This window comes from Hippopotamus amphibius, chromosome 15 (assembly GCF_030028045.1).
Source record: "Hippopotamus amphibius kiboko isolate mHipAmp2 chromosome 15, mHipAmp2.hap2, whole genome shotgun sequence".
Taxonomy (NCBI): Eukaryota; Metazoa; Chordata; class Mammalia; order Artiodactyla; family Hippopotamidae; genus Hippopotamus; species Hippopotamus amphibius.
This window is the reverse complement of record NC_080200.1, coordinates 64,424-80,275: the sequence shown is the minus strand read 5'-3', so window position 1 is coordinate 80,275 and position 15,852 is coordinate 64,424. Positions and strand designations below refer to the sequence as shown.

The 15,852-nt window shown below is 60.3% G+C and overlaps 1 protein-coding gene across 11 annotated transcripts; it reads left to right on the top strand.

The window, feature by feature from the left end:
- Window positions 1-3,876: 3,876 nt before the first annotated feature.
- PLPP2 (phospholipid phosphatase 2) lies at window positions 3,877-9,992 on the top strand. Of its 11 annotated transcripts, none has more exons than XM_057709697.1 (7): window positions 3,891-4,025; window positions 6,292-6,353; window positions 6,792-6,943; window positions 7,121-7,395; window positions 8,811-8,868; window positions 9,088-9,264; window positions 9,513-9,992. In XM_057709697.1, exons 3-7 carry the CDS (start codon window positions 6,908-6,910, stop codon window positions 9,663-9,665), a joined length of 699 nt encoding a protein of 232 aa, XP_057565680.1. In that variant the 5' UTR covers window positions 3,891-4,025; window positions 6,292-6,353; window positions 6,792-6,907; the 3' UTR covers window positions 9,666-9,992. The 11 variants fall into 11 exon arrangements, with proteins under 11 accessions (XP_057565671.1, XP_057565673.1, XP_057565680.1 ...); XM_057709689.1 differs by having other exon boundaries at window positions 3,959-3,984; window positions 7,121-7,341; XM_057709687.1 differs by having other exon boundaries at window positions 3,959-3,984.
- Window positions 9,993-15,852: the final 5,860 nt, after the last annotated feature.

The following is a 15,852-nucleotide window of genomic DNA, read 5'->3' as shown; positions in this document are numbered from 1 at the left end:
GGACTTGAGCCCGTGTCCCCTGCCCTGGCAGGCGGCCTCCTCACCACTGCGCCACCAGGGAAGCCCCTGGGATTCCAGTGTGACCGGGTCCTGTGTCTGCACTTGTTAAACCTGGACGCCCTACCCCTGGGCTGCTGTGAGGACGTGGAGCCTGGTGCCTGGCACGTCGGGTGCCCCGTGCGTGTCCAGAGGCCAGGGCTGGGCTGTGGCTTTGCCTCACCGTCCAGCAGAGGCCGCTCCTGTCCCCCCAGCCTGGAGGCAGACTGGCGCCTGTAGTGCCTCCCCAGTTTGGGGGTCCAGTGGGTGGGGCTTGGCCGAGCCGGCCCCTGGAGTGACCCTCCTCCCCCCCAGCAGAACTCGAGGGTGGGCAGGGGTGGCTCCGGGGCCGGCGTGTGGAGGCGTCTGCGGGGCTCCTGCTCACACAGCCCCCAAGCCCTCCCGTCGCTGGAGCTGCAGCCTTAGCTCAGGGGAGACTTGGAATCGGGGTCCGTGGTGAGCGCTTGGAAAGTGAACTCAGCCCCTGCTCTGGAGCGCTGTCCCTGTGGGCAACGCACAGGACGGGTGGGGTCACAGAAAGGGGGTTCTTAGCCTCTGAGGTTTGGAGCATTCCCTGGCCCTCATTTGCCACCCGTGTCACTTGTCCTCACTGGTTGTAACCTGCCCCGCAGGACCTGGGTGTGAGGCTTTGCAGTGGTTCCAGGTCTGCAGGGGGTGCTCCTGGCTTTGTGGACAGGGATGCAGGGGTGCAGTGGGAGTTTGCATGCTCGATGGCATGACCTGCCCCGTCTTCCCTCATTTCTTGGGACGCAGGTGGAGACTAGGTCTTGTGGAGGCGGCTCCGCGCCCGTCCTGGGTGGCTGTGGTCCCGCGGGAGCTCGGGCTCCGGCTGCTGGGCCGTTGGTTGCTTGTGGGCTGCCCTTCGTTCAGAAGCGGCGCCCGAGCGCCTGGTGTGTGATGTCCCGCCTCCTGGAGCGCGAGGCTGGGGACCGCCAGATACGGACTGAGAACGCAGGAGGGGTGGAGAGGGGGCTGTGCCGTCGGGGTGACCTGCACGAGGGGCGGTGTCGCCGGGCCAGGGCTCCCGGACGCGAACTCAGTGCTAAACCGGGCAGGTCGCCTTGTCCCTGACTGAAAGGTCGTGCGCCCTGAGGGGTGGCCGCGTCCTGGGAGGGATGCGGTTCTGGGATTCTGGGTGAACGGACGCTTGGATCTGCTGGAAGCCCACCCCCGGTGCCCACTCCCACCATTTTGCCTAGTGCTTCCTGGTGGGGCCATCTGGGGTACAGCCTGAGCTCCGGGACCCTCCGCAGGGAGTGAGGCCTGCGTCGAGGCGCTCGCTCCAGGGGACTGAGCCCCAAGAGGGGCACAGAGAGTGGCGGGGCTGGGGGCTGCACTCGGGTGGCACCTGTCGTGTGCCAGGGCCTTTCTGCTCACCCCCGGGCACCTCTTCCTTGAGACAGGCCTGGGTTCTGGGTCCCTCAGGTGGAGTGAGGCAGCGAGGCAGTGGTGATTTCCAGGCACGAAGCGTGGTCCCGTCTCCAGGGGACATGGGCGAGGCCTAGGACCCAGCTAGGGGCTTACATCAGTGCCTCCCAGCCCGGGCTCTGTCCCCAGGGCGGGCCTTCCTGGCCCAAGGCAGATTCCCCAGCTAGCCCTAATCCTAATCCCTGCTGCCCTCACCACATTTTAATCTTGACCCTGTGCAGGTACTTTAAGGACAGGGTGAGACAGGTCAGCAGGGAGGTGAGGGCGGCCACATCTGCTCCGGCCGCACACTCTCCCTGCAGCCACCTGGCCTCCTAGCTAGGCAGGAACAGGCGCTGCTCCTTCCCACCCGGTCTCTGCCCGCAGGAGCCTCCCCTGGAGCCTCCTGGGTCCAACCCTGCGGCCTCCGTCCAGGCCCCACCCAGCATGCCGTAGGTGCTCAGTAAAGACCACCCGCATCTCACTGATCCCACTATCACGTTGCACCTTTGGCACCTTGACGGGAAGTGTCAGGACCACACAGAGAGGGGCAGTCCCCCGACTGCAGCAAGGCTGGAGGGACAAAAGCCCTGTCATGAGGATGCCAGCTCACACGCACGAAGCTGTGGGCCCGGCCCCTTCGCTTGTGTTTTGTCAGGTCACGGCACTGTGTGAGTGGATGCACGGGCGAACGCGTGCCGGCCGCCCCCCTCTGTGCCGCGGGAGCCAGAGGGCAGAGCCGGAGCCTCCCTGCGGCCGGGCCGCACTGGCAGGCGTCCAGGACTGCCGGAGCCCCCTGAGCCTGAAACATCCTTGGCACAGCCCCGCCCCTGCTCAGAGAAAAGCCCTCGGGGCAAGTGATCTGAGCCTTCTGGACGCCTCGGAGGAAGTCTGGGGGTGAGGGGGGCTGCTGCGTTTTTAGGACGTGCCTTCTCAGGTCCTCGGTGTGCGGTTGGAAAGGGGGGGTTGCTGGGACGTGCCTCCCACACTGTGTGTCTGCCACACCGCAGACGGAAAATCCAGGTCCAGCAGTTTCCATGCAGGACCTCGTCATGTCCTGGGGGTGGGCTGAGTTATTTTCAGTGTGTGTGGGGGTGTGTGTGTGTCTGCTGGCCTGCTGAAAGAAAGTTGTTCTGGGGTTCAGGGTACTTGGCCCAGAGACACCCCCTTAACCCCACCGTCTGGCCAGCGGTGGAGGAGCTGTGCACTGCCCCTCCTGAGCCCCACTTCCTCTGCGTGCAGGTGTCCGTTCATCCTCCAGGCAGGGGGGTCGGGGGCTCTGACGTCATGTCTCAGCTGCTTGACTTTGGGAAAGGGGCTTCCTTCACCTCTAAAAAAAAGCCGGGAAACATCTTCTGTTTTAAGATTGTTGGAGGGGGTGGGCCGGTGAAGCTGGTTTGGGGTTTGGGCTGGGGCCAGGCTGCTTGGGTTCAAACCGCAGCCCTGCCTTTTCCCACTGTGTGACCTTGAGAGAGTGGCGCGACCTCTTTTGTGTCCTGCCAGGTCCAGGCAGGCTCTCCAGGAGGCGGTGACACTCCCCAAGGCTTTGCAGATGGTTCCAGTCCAAAGGATCCAGTGTGGGTGTCGTGGACACCCCCTCCCCGTCCCCCCCCCCCCCCAGCTCAGGGCTGCCTTGGGACCTGGCGGGGGTGCAGGGCACAGACCCTAACTCTACCCTTTTCAGCGTGTAAGCGAGTTCCACCTGCCTGCGCGATCTGCTGCCTGTAAGGGTGGGAGGGTGCCACACAGGAGCAGGGCCTGGCACAGACAGGGTGGGCGATGTGGAGCTTGCTCTCAATGCCAGCGACGGAAGGGCCGCCAGGATTTTGAGCATCGGGAGGGAAGAAAAAAAACCCCTGCAGTAAAGCCGTGACGGCCCCATCGATGTGTAGGCACTTCCTGATTCAGACGTACTCAGACGCGCACACAAGAGCTCAGTGCCCCGCAGGGGAAACCGAGGCAAAGAGGAGGCCCCGCGGGGGCGCGTCCTGGGGAGCCCGAGCTCCGTCCTCCTCCACGCCCCCTCCTGCCGGCCTGTCCGGCCACCCCTCACCCCTTCCTTCGCTTCTTCGTTCGCCCTCCCGACCCCAGGCGCAGCCGACCCCGTCCGTGGGTGAGCGGGGCCTGCGGCCGCACGCGGACCCTCGGGGGTCACCCCGGACGGGCCGTCCCTGAGCCGCGGCCCCCCGGCGGGGGCGGGCGCAACGCCAGGCGCCGACCACCGCTCCAGCCCGGAGCCCCGCGGCCCCCGCATCCCCGCCGCGGGTCAGGTACCGACCCCACCCCGCGCGCCCCCACGCCCCCCCTCCGCGCGCGCCCGGCGGGGCGGGGCCGGAGCCCGCCCCCCTCCCTCGCGGCTCCGCCCCGCGCGCCGCTCCCCCGCCCTGCCCGCCCCTCCCGGGTGGGGCCGGGCTGCGCGGCCATGTGACCCCGCGGCCGGGCCGGGACGCGACGGGACGCGCCGGGACGGGCGCCGGGGGTCGGGGGCGCGGCCCGGGGCGGGGGCGGCATGGAGCGGAGGTGGGTCTTCGTGCTGCTCGACGTGCTGTGCGTGCTGGTCGGTAAGAGCCGCGGGGACCCGGGGGCGTGGGGGGGGGGCGGTTCTTGCCCAGGCGGGCCCATCCCCGGCCCCGCCGAGTGTGGTCGGACGGGCTGGGGGCCGCGGCGCCCCCGCCTCTCGGAGGCCCCCCGAGGTGGGGGTGGCGCGGGGCGGACCCTCGGGCGGCGGCTCGACCTGCGCGCCCCCGCCCCGCGTGCCCCCGCGCGCGCCCTCGCAGGCCTCAGTTTCCCCCGCGCATCCCGGGTGCGAGGGGGTCGGGGTCCCCCGCCCGCGGCAGCAGGACGTCGCCGCGGGGGGCCGCTCGCGCCTCCCCCTCTCGCCCTGCGCGGCCCGGCCCGGCCGCTGATTCACGCGGGCGGCGGCGGGTCGCCCCGGGAGGCCTCCACCCCGCGCCGGGGCCGGCCGGTCCGGCGGGCGCTGAGAGGGCGGAGCCCCGGCCGGGGGCGCGCGGGCCGTGGTGGGATTCGAACCTGCGGCCAGCCGTCTCCTCGCTCGCGCGCAGGGGAGTCGGGAGCTGCACCGCGCCCCGGGCTGTTGTGGAACTGGGGGCCTCGGGGCGGCGCGGACCAAACCTCCAAACCTGTCCGGCGGGTTTGCGGGCCAGGCGGGGGGAGGTGGCCGCCCGAGGCCGCCTCCCCGCCTCCTCCAGGGGCCTGGAGACAAAGGCTCTGTGTTTGCTCCGGGGCTGCGAGGACAATGGCCCCGGAATTCTGCCCCAGGTGCAGGGAGGGGCCCCTCCAGCCTGGAGTGGCCTCCCCCCAGCCGGGCTCCCGCTCCTCCTCCGGCGAAGGAGGGGTGCGCCCAGGCTGCAGGCAGAGGCCAGGCGCTCCTCCCTGGTCCCAGAAGAGACCCCTTTGGGGCTGGGCCAGGGGGCAGATGGAGGTCTCCAGGGGGCGTCTGCCAACCCTGGACATCGTTTCCCGAGCACTTGTTTGTGTAAGCACGCGTGCGGTGCTTGCTCTGTGCCAGGATTTCTGCCGTCAGCCCGTGAGGGAGGTGCTGGTGTGCTCCCCAGCTTGGACCCAGCAGTGTTCAGCTGCCCAGTGGAGGTCACACAGTAGCGGGTGGGGGGGGCTGCGGAGCTGAGGTTAGGTTGGGTGCCACTGCCAGGTGCCAGGTGCCAGGTGTTGGGGGCCCAGGCAGAACCAGCTCCCAGTCTAGAAGCTTCCGTAGACGAACAGGTCAGTTTTAGATGGTGACAAGAGCCCTGGGGAAAACACCGGGGGCCGAGACCAGGGCTTGACGCAGAGGCAGGGAGGCTCTGGCGGTGTCTGCCGAGGGGGACGTCTGAGCCACAGCGGCCGGGGAGAGCCCAGCTGCAGTTCTGATCGGCAGCGTCCGACCCTTCGGGTAAAGGCCTGGGGGACAGGAGTTGGGGGGCAGGCTGGCTGCCCAGGCCCCTGTGGGAGCCCCTCCCCTGCTCAGGCTGTGGGGATAGGGCTCGACTTGGTTTCTCAGCCTCTTCTAGGCAGCCCCCCCACCCCTGCCGCCAGCCCCTCTCCCCAGCGCTCTGCTCTCCAGGTTCAGGGCCACCTCTGGCCACCCCTCTGGGGGGGGGTGCTCTTCCCCAGATCTCCCCTGAACGTCTTCCTTTAAGCCGCCTTCCCTGTGTGGCCTTCCCGACACCCTGCTGAAAGCCACCTCCCCGATGCCAGGCCTCTGCGTGCCTGTTATTGTTGTTTCTGGCTGCTCGCTGCTGCACGAGGCAGACCTCTGCGTCCTTCATCGCCTCTTTCCCTGTAGCAGCGCCAGCGCGGGGCGGTCCCGGGGCCCTTGAATTTGGCCATTGGGAGCAGTTGGCGCTGCCTGCCCGCTGCTCTGGGATGCAGGCCCAGCGCAGCCACACCCTCTTCCTCGTGTCACCTGCCCTGCCGAGGCCAAAGGGCACCCTGCCTGGGTTTGTCTCTGTGCACCCACCCTGGGGGGCAGGGTGCCCTGTGCCCCAGCCGCCCTCGGTCACCCTTGGCTGCGGGGCCCCGGACGCCAGGGCTGCGGCCGTGCCAGGCGGGGCCGGTCATGACGTGTGGCTCCTGAAAGCACCTTTGGACGGAGCTCCCAGGGCCTGGGCTGGGCCTGGCGGGTCACCTGTGGCCTGCTCAGGAATGGGGTGTGGATGTCGTGTGTTCCTGATCGCTGGCCGGCCGTGGAACAGCAAGCAGGGCGTCCTCCTCGTCACAGACTCCCGTGGAGCACTGGCCTTGGCCGGGCCCCGGGCAGGCCCCAGAGACTCAGCCTTGAACACGACAGGTCCCCCCCGGTGCTCACAGGGCGGTGTGTGTGCCCAGGGAGTCATTCGGGTGTCACACCGTGACTGCACAGCTGCACCCAGGCAAGAACCATGAAGGACGGACGTTTCCTGCTGTGAGAGGAATCCCAGGAGCGGGGCGGCCAGGAGAGCGGGTGGGAGTTCGTCAGAGATGTTCTGGGCAGCGAGGAGGACCTGAGCAGGGGCCCTGGGTGGCTGCCTGCAGGCTCTGGGCGAAGGGCAGAGAGGAGGCTGGAGGGAAGCGAGGGAGGGGAGGGGGTGGGCCGTGTTTGGGGGGGGGGCGGGGGGACGAGTGGGGTTCAGTGGGGGCAGCGACCTCCCGTTTGCCACGAGAAGGGCTCCTCCTAGCCGTCGGGTGGGCACAGAGGTGAGGAGCCCCAGCGGGCAGCCGAGGCCGGTGTCCAGGCGCCGGGCGGGGGCGCGGGCTCATCTGCGTGGCCCGGCGCTCAGCTGGGAGCGCGGGGGAACCGTGTGGCCACCGGCTCCTCTCTCCCACCCCAGCCTCTCTGCCTTTCGTCCTCCTCACACTCGTGAACACCCCGTACCGGCGAGGGTTCTACTGCGGGGATGACTCCATCCGGTACCCCTACCGTCCAGACACCATCACCAACGGGCTCATGGCCGGGGTCATCACCGCAGCCACCGTCGTCCTCGTAAGGCAGGAGGGGCGTGGAGGGCGGGGCGGGGCCGCCGGCGGGTTGAGCCCTGTCCGGGGTGCTGTTTGTGGGGAAGGGGGCCTCCTTGGAGGCCCCGGATCCCCAGTGACCTCAGGGAGGCCGGGAACCCTGACCCCTTCCAGCGGCCTCGAAGCCCCCCGCTGCTCCCCGCAGGTGTCGGCCGGGGAGGCCTACCTGGTGTACACAGACCGCCTCTACTCCCACTCCGACTTCAACAACTACCTGGCCGCCCTCTACAAGGTTCTGGGGACGTTCCTGTTCGGGGCTGCAGTCAGCCAGTCGCTGACAGACCTGGCCAAGTACATGACCGGCCGGCTGCGGCCCAACTTCCTGGCCGTGTGTGACCCTGACTGGAGCCGCGTCAACTGCTCGGTGTATGTGCAGGTGGAGGTGTGCAGGGGGAGCCCTGCTAATGTCACCGAGTCCAGGTGGGCGCCCGGCCGCAGACACCCCGCCCGGGGAGGAGAGTGGGGGCCGGAGAAGGGCCCTCGGGAGCTGGATGTGGAGGGATGGGGTGTCGGGTCCAGGAAGCACAGAGGCCCCACGCTGGGCAGAGAACAGGGGGAGCCAGGCCTGGAGGTGCCCGTGGGCCCGCGTCCTGCAGGCAGGGAGGTGAGGTGGGGCCAGGGGTGTCAGGCAGCATGGCTCACCTCCCCTGCGTTTCGGGGCCCATCCTCGCGCTTCTGCTCTGTCCTCTCACCATCTCTGCTGGTGAGTTTTGCATTTAATTGATGTCCTTATTTCCTTCTTTAAAAATTAAAGTTCACAAAGCATAAAGTTCACCAATTTAACCATCTTAGTATGTACAATTTGTTGGTTTTTTAGTACGTTCCTCGTGTTATGCAACCAGCCACACTATCTTATTCCAGAATATTCTTTTTTTTTTTTAAATAAGTTTATTTATATACTGGCTGCATTGGGTCTTTGTGGCTGTGCCCAGGCTTTCTCTAGCTGCGGTGAGCGGGGGCTGCTCTTCATTGTGGTGCGCGGGCTCCTCATTTTGGTGGCTTCCCTTGTTGCAGAGCACGGGCTCTGGGCGCGCGGGCTTCAGTAGTTGTGGTGCGTGGACTCAGTAGGTGTGGCTCACAGGCTCTAGAGCACAGGCTCAGTAGTTGTGGCGCACGGGCTTAGTTGCTCCATGGCATGTGGGATCTTCCTGGACCAGGGATCAAACCCATGTCCCCTGCATTGGCAGACGGATTCTTAACCACTGCGCCACCAGGGACGTCCCCAATAGCTTGTTGAAAGATCCCTGCCCCCGGAAGTTCCCACATGCTGCGGAGCCACGAAGCCAGTGCGCCACAACTACTGAACCTGTGCTCTGGAGCCCGTGAGCCACACCTATTGAGCCCGTGTGCCGCAGCTTTTGAAGCCCCCACGCCTAGAGCCTGAGCTCTGCAACAAGAGAAGCCACAGCAGTGAGGAACCTGCACATCACAACAAAGAGCAGTCCCCACTCACCGCACCCAGAGAGCGCCTGTGTGCAGCAACGAAGACCCAGCACAGCCAACAAATAAATAAGTTTAAAAAAAAAAAAAAAAAAGCAACACCGTGAGAGTGAAGCTGGTGGCTGGACCGTTGTCTGCCCTGGGTTCTGGGTCCAGGGCCTGCAGCATTTCTGTGGGGAGGCTTTAAAGACCATGAGACTTTGTATCACGTTGTCAGAAGAACGGAAAGGGGAGCGTTGACGGTGGCCTGCGCTGGCTGTGTCCCTACAGAAACCCTCCCTGGCTCTGGGAGGCGTGGCGGGACGGGCCCGGGGCCGGGGTGTTTGCGGGCGGCGGTGCCGAGTGCGGGCCCGCGGGGCTGCCCTCCTGAAAGCTGCTGCCCTGTCCTTTCTCAGGTTGTCTTTCTACTCTGGACACTCCTCCTTTGGAATGTACTGCATGGTGTTCTTGGCGGTGAGTCTGTTTCCCCGTGACTTGCTGGCTGTGCGGCTGTGGCCAGGGCCCTTCCCTGGGCCTCAGTGGAGCGGGGTGGGTGCAGGGGGTGGGGGATGGGCTTCGGGTGCGTTGATGAAAACTGGAGGCCCTGGGTCTGTGGGTTCCGGGCTCCTGGCCTCAGCGTCAGGCAGGCGCGGGCCTGGCAGGCTCCGTGCTGATGCTGCTCTCGGCCCGCAGCTCTACGTGCAGGCCCGGCTGTGCTGGAAGTGGGCACGGCTGCTGCGGCCCACCGTGCAGTTCTTCCTGGTGGCCTTTGCCCTCTACGTGGGCTACACCCGCGTGTCTGACCACAAGCACCACTGGAGTGACGTTCTCGTTGGCCTGCTGCAGGGGGCACTGGTGGCCGGCCTCACTGTGAGCTCCCGGGCCCCGACCCCCTGCCCTGATCAGAGACCCCCCCCCCCCGGGACCCTCCTGCCAGCTCTCTGCCTCTCCAGGACCCCCGCCCCCTCTCTCCTCCTTCCCCGAAGGTCCCCCCTCTGCTGCGCTCGTTGCCGCCGCCTCCCCTCCCCTCCTGGGTTCCCCTGCCCCTCCCTGCCCTGTCCTCCCCTGTGCCGTCCCCTCCCCGCCCGGTCAGCTCCTGCCTCCCTCTGCTCCGGCAGGTCCGATACATCTCCGACTTCTTCAAAGCCCGGCCCCCGCAGCGCTGCCCGGAGGAGGAGGAGGAGCTGGAACGGAAGCCCAGCCTGTCCCTGACCCTGACCCTGGGCGAGGCCAGCCACAACCACTGCGGGTACCCCGTCGCCTCCTCCTGAGGCCTGAGCCGCGTCCGGCTGGGGCGCGGGCTGTGGGCAGTGTGTCTGTGGTCCCGGCAAGTCCCTCAACTAGGATGGTGGCGAGGGCCCCGCACAGGCCCCAGGCTGGATCCTGGCGTGGCTTCCGCTGACCTCACCTCTGTGCACTGGGCCAGGGAGCTGGGGGTGCCTGGGGCAGCCCTGGCGTGTGAGGGGGCCTTTCTTCAGGACACTGTCTTGTTGGGTTAGGGAAGGGACCGAGACAGCCCGATGGATGCAGTTTTTGTAAAACGTAACGTGTGTGTGGATTTTTAGTAAAATAGGGCATTTGCTTGACAAATGTTCTCAGCACCTATTTTCCTTGTGGCCGTTCTGAGGACTGTTCCTACAGCAGAGGGGGAGACGCCTCTCGTCAGGGGCTCAGCTGAGCTCAGGTGTGGGGGTAGCTGGGTGAGTCAGCCACGTCTGGGTTGCTGCTCTGGTCACGTGGGCGGGAGGTAAGCAGAGGAAAGTCCATCTGCCCGTTCCACTCTCACGTGGCCTGGCGCTGAGGCTGGGCGTCAGGTGGACCTGCACGAGCAGCGGAGGGTCACCCTGCAGAGAGAGCCCTGAACACACGACGCCTGCGTTGTTTGGCCCCTGGGGCCGGGGAGGCTGGGAGAGCCATGAGTCCAGGCCAGGGGGAGACATGTCTTTACAGCTCTTCCCTCCTCCCGGCGAGGAGGCCTCTGGCGAGGGTCCCTGTGCAGGCCCCATATGTAAGGGCTTGGGCAGCAGTTCAGATGTGGGTAAGAGCAGGAGCTGGGTCCTTACCAGCACCCCCAGAGACTGGCTGTGTGCAGAGCTGTGCCAGGTCCAGTGAGAGGGCAGCTCCCTTGGGCTCTGCCAGGTGGAGCCTTTCAGTGGCTGCTGTTGAGTCTGAAAGATCACACGTGGGTTTCAGCCTGGAGTGGGCTCCTTGTCCCCTTTCTGCCCAGGGATATACCCTCCCTGCACCAGGCCTCAGGGTCCCTCCCCTCGAATGACCAGGACTCTGCCCTCAGATCGTCCCATCTCAGCAGTGCCCACCTGCACCTGTCTGCTCCCTGTGTGCCTGGAGGACTCACTGAAGCTGAAACTCCCCCAGTACCAACCTCCCCCCCCACCCAGTTACAGGGGCCCTGTGCACATGGGGCTTCAGAAACGGGCCCCCATGTCCTCTGCCCTGGAATGGGAACCCCTTACTCATCATCCACAGAAGTGAATGTCAAGCAAGCAGCACAGATAAGGCCATCAACAAACCTTAAAGAGGGAAAAAGGTTCAAAACCTTAGTGTGGGACTGTCACTGTTTGCAGATGACATGATACTATACATAGAAAATCCTAAAGATGCCACCAGAAAACTGCTTGAGCTAATCAATGAATTTGGTAAAGTTGCAGGATACACAATTAACACACAGAAATCTCTTGCATTTCTATACACCAACAATGAAAGATCAGAAAGAGAAATTAAGGAAACAATCCCATTCACCATTGCAACAAAAAGAATAAAATACCTAGGAGTAAACCTAACCAAGGAGGTAAAAGACCTGTACTCAGAAAACTATAAGACACTCATGAAAGAAATCAAAGACGACACAGACAGATGGAGGGACATACCATGTTCTTGGATTGGAAGAATCAACATTGTGAAAATGACTACATTACCAAAAGCAATTTACAGATTCAATGCAATCCCGATGAAATTACCAATGGCATTTTTCACAGAACAAGAACAAGAAATTTTACGATTTGTATGGAAACGCAAAAGACCCCGAATAACCAAAGCAATCTTGAGAAGGAAAGACGGAGTTGGTGGAATCAGGCTTCCCGACTTCAGGCTATACTACAAGGCTACAGTGATCAAGACAGTGTGGTACTGGCACAAAAACAGAAAGATAGATCAACGGAACAGGATAGAAAGCCCAGAGATAAACTATGGTCAACTAGTCTATGACAAAGGAGCCAAGGATATACAATGGAGAAAAGGCAGCCTCTTCAATGAGTGGTGCTGGGAAAACTGGACAGCTACATGTAAAAGAATGAAATTAGAACACTTCCTAACACCATACACAAAAATAAACTCCAAATGGATAAAAGACCTAAATGTAAGGCCAGACACTATAAAACTGCTAGAGGAAAACATAGCAAGAACACTCTTTGACGTAAATAACAGCAAGATCTTTTTTGATCCATCCCCTAGAATAATGGGAATAAAAACAAAAATAAATAAGTGGGACCTAATGAAGCTTCACAGCTTCTGCACAGCAAAGGAAACTATAAGCAAGACGAAAAGACAATCCTCCGAATGGGAGAAAATATTTGCAAACGAATCAACAGACAAAGGATTAATCTCCAAAATATATAAACAGTTCATCCAGCTCAATATCAAAAAAACCAAACAACCCAATCAAAAAATGGGCAGAAGACCTAAATAGGCATTTCTCCAAAGAAGACATACGGATGCCCAAGAGGCACATGACAAGCTGCTCAACATCACTCATTATTAGAGAAATGCAAATCGAAACGACAATGAGGTATCACCTCACACCGGTTAGAATGGGCATCATCAGAAAATCTACACACAGTAAATGCTGCAGAGGATGTGGAGAAAAGGGAACGCTCTTGCACTGCTGGTGGGAATGTAAATTGATACAGCCACTATGGAGAACAGGATGGAGGTTCCTTGCAAAACTAAAAATGGAACTACCATGTGACCCAGCAATCCCACTGCTGGGCATATACCCAGAGAACACCATCATTCAAAAAGACACATGCACCCCAGTGTTCACTGCAGCACTACTTACAATAGCCAGGACATGGAAGCAACCTAAATGTCCATCAACAGATGAATGGATAAAGAAGATGTGGTACATACATACAATGGAATATTACTCAGCTGTAAAAAGCAATAAAACTGGGACATTTTTAGAGACACGGATGGACCTAGAGACTGTCATACAGAGTGAAGTGAGTCAGAAAGAGAAAAACAAATATCGTATATTAACACATACATGTGGACTATAGAAAAGTGGTACAAATCAACTGGTCTGCAAGGCAGAAATAGAGACACAGGTGTAGAGAACAAACATGGACACCAAGTGGGGAAAGCGGGGAGGGTTGGGGGGGAATGAATTGGGAGATTGGGATACCAAATTGTACACTCTAAATATATGCAGTTTATTGTAAAAAATAAAAAAATAAAAAGTTAAAAAAAAAAACAACCTTAGTGTGGGGAAAACTTTTGTAATTGGGAAAAACGGAGAACGGGAAGTAGAGGGAAGCCAGGGCCCAGGCTGGAGCAGGGGGTCGGGAAGCGGCCCAGACAATAGGGGATGGACTCCGTGTGCCAGGAAGGCGTCCGAGGTGACTGAAGCTTCTGGACCCGATTGCTGATGGCTGGGGTCCCCGAAACTTGCAGGACACGCAGAGCTTACCCGTCCAACTGGAGTGTAAGTAGGAAGGCTCATCTTTCGTCAGCTCTCTGTGCAAAGTGGGTGATGTAGCTTCAAGTGTCTGTTTACGCTTTCTCTGCACCCAGGACCTTCTTATTCCCTATCACACAGGGTGTTCCCGTCTGGTCTTAGCAGTGCAGCCTGGTGCCTGCACTGGAGACCAAGATGGAGAAGACCTTCATGGCCACGATGACCTTCCCTTTGGGCTGTGGTGCACGTCACCAGGGTGCTGAGGGTCAGGAGCTTGGTTCCCTTGAAGGTTCTGGGCAGGTTCCGGGCCAGGAGAGCCCCAGTGAAGCTCCGCAGGGCGGAGAGCCCAGGTGTCCCAGGACCCAGTAGGAGATAGTGACCGAGCCCTGGTTGCATGTGAGGAGGACGCATCTAGGCTTGGAGTCACGCCTGTGTCAGTGAAGAGGGGAGGGGTTCCCAGCCAGATTCCACGGAGAGTCTGGTGGATTGGGGAGTAGATGAGAAGGGTGAAGTCAGGTGCCCCGACACCAACCAACTCTCCTCTCAGGAGCAATGACCGTGAAAGTCGAGGCCACAGATGTGGTTTTGGCCCAAACAATGGAAACAGCCCAGTAAACGCCGTGCCAGATGTGGGCTGCTGGAGGGTGCGGGTGGCTGTGCTGGGACGGCCAGTGAAGAGTAAGGAGCAGAGGAGGCATAACAAGAGGGAGATGAGGATGTAGCTGAGAGTCTGGTTCTTGGCCTTGACTCTGGGAGAGTCTTGGGCTTAACAAAGACCCCAAGGACCACAGCGTGAGAGCAGAGGAGAGAGCCATCCCCAGAGGGTCCACAGAAGCCGGGCAGGTCACGGCCGTTGGAGGGCAGCGTCCTCTCTTACTGCTTGAGTATAGGACGCTGCACACACTGCTCTGTGTCTGATGAGAAAAGCAAAAGTGCAGTGTTTCAGGTTCAGTAATTCTTCCACATTCGAGCATCAGTGTGTGGTCACAGTGCAGGTTAAGACATGTTGATACACCCAGGCAGAGCTGCAAAGAAAGTCTCGTGTAATTTGAGGTTTACACTCCTTATGGTTCTGTGACACAAATAGTCCTTTCTCTTTATGTGGAGGGGGCGGGGGTGGTATTCCTTGAGCTGATTCTCGTGGGAGACTCCTAGATTCGTAGCTAGGTAAACATAATTTCTCATGGCCTGTTCTCGACGCCCCACGTTCCCCCACCTTCCAATGCTAACCAGCTTCTGAAAACCCCTCCTGACTGAGTATTGAACCGTACGCAGGAATTCCTGTGCAGTGCGGTGCTGTGGTTTTGTAGAAAGTCCTGCTTGCTTTTTTACAAGGTGCATGCTGAAGGGTACAGATGTGAAATTCTGTAAGGGCTGTGACCGACAATATTTCACAATACAAACATGGGATGAAAATGTGGCAACATTTAGTGATTGTGAGGTCTGCCTGTTTGTGTGCAGGTATCCATTATGTCACTCTCTGTACTGTATTTTGAAAGATTTTACATTAATTCGAAACAGGAAAGCTCTGCCTAAGTAAATCTTCCGAAGTTGAAAAACAATGTATTCACTCCTTATTCACCAAGCGAATCCCTGTTTAAGCTGTAACAGCATAAAGCCTAACGGAGACGCTGTGCTCCGCGGTTCCCGGCGGCAGGCTTCACGCTCGCGTCTGTCTGACCGTGCGCAGGCCGTCGGCAGGGACTTTGCGGAGGGTCACCGCCTGAGGCCGTGTGGCCTGCGCGCTCTTCCCGGAGATCAGCGCGTGTCCGGCCCCCCCAGCACTGGCAGCCGTCGAGCTCCTCTTGTGGCTGCGGGGTGGCCGGGCGGTGCTGCTCTACTGCGGTTTTTAAAACCTGTGATTTTCCTCAAGCCTCTTTCAGTGTATTTTCAGAAGGTGGACAGCTCCTAGGTCTGCCAGCCTGCTGACTTCCCGTATCTGCCATAAACATGCTCCAGGATCTTTGTGTTGGCCTTATTTTTATCAGTGTGATCTTTTGGGATCCACGTAGCCCAGTGTATACAATTGATAGCTACATTTTTGGGTGAATCTAGGGTATTCAGTAAGAATTTCCAGTCGGAAAAAGGCTGGAATCACTTGACAACAGGCATCCACCCTTTAAGGGTGCACAGATCTCCCCTGTGCGTGTCTTCTCTTGGCCTCCAGAGAACTCACCTCTCACATCATCACAGACCAGCAGCCCCGCCCAGGCCCAGCCACGGTGCAGCAGCAGCGCCACCACGCCTGAGGCCAGAGGAGCACTCCTGGAGGCCACCTGGGTCACACGTGGCACCCGACCCTTGACGCTCAGCAGAAGACCACAGGGACCTTAGGTGACCTGAGCGGGAAGGAACAAAGCATGGCCATTTTCTTTCCCAAGGAGGCAATCGAGAGAATACCTCTGTGATACTCATTTTTTTAAATTAAAAATATATTTTTTATTGAAGTATAGTTGATTTACAATATTGTGTTAGTTTCGAGTCAGTTACACACACACACACACACACACACACACACACACACACACACACATATTCCTTTTCAGATTCTGTCCCCTTATAGGTTATTACAAAATATTGGGTATAGTTCCCTGTGCTATAGTATCTGTACTATTCTGTCGTAAACTCAGTTGGATTCTAATACTTCCTAGCCTATCGGAAAACAGCAAGGAAACTGACTTCTTTTTCTGCACATGGTGAGTTGTTAGAAGCCAGACTGTTGGCGTTCATGGGATGTGATGTGTGTGTGTGGCTGTTGACCAGTC

What these genes read in the sequence shown, in the direction of transcription:
- PLPP2 (XM_057709687.1), top strand. An exon ending in GCTAATGTCACCGAGTCCAG is followed by an intron (nt 7,396 to 8,810) that starts GTGGGCGCCCGG and finishes GTCCTTTCTCAG; the next exon opens with GTTGTCTTTCTACTCTGGAC. An exon ending in CACTGGTGGCCGGCCTCACT is followed by an intron (nt 9,265 to 9,512) that starts GTGAGCTCCCGG and finishes CTGCTCCGGCAG; the next exon opens with GTCCGATACATCTCCGACTT.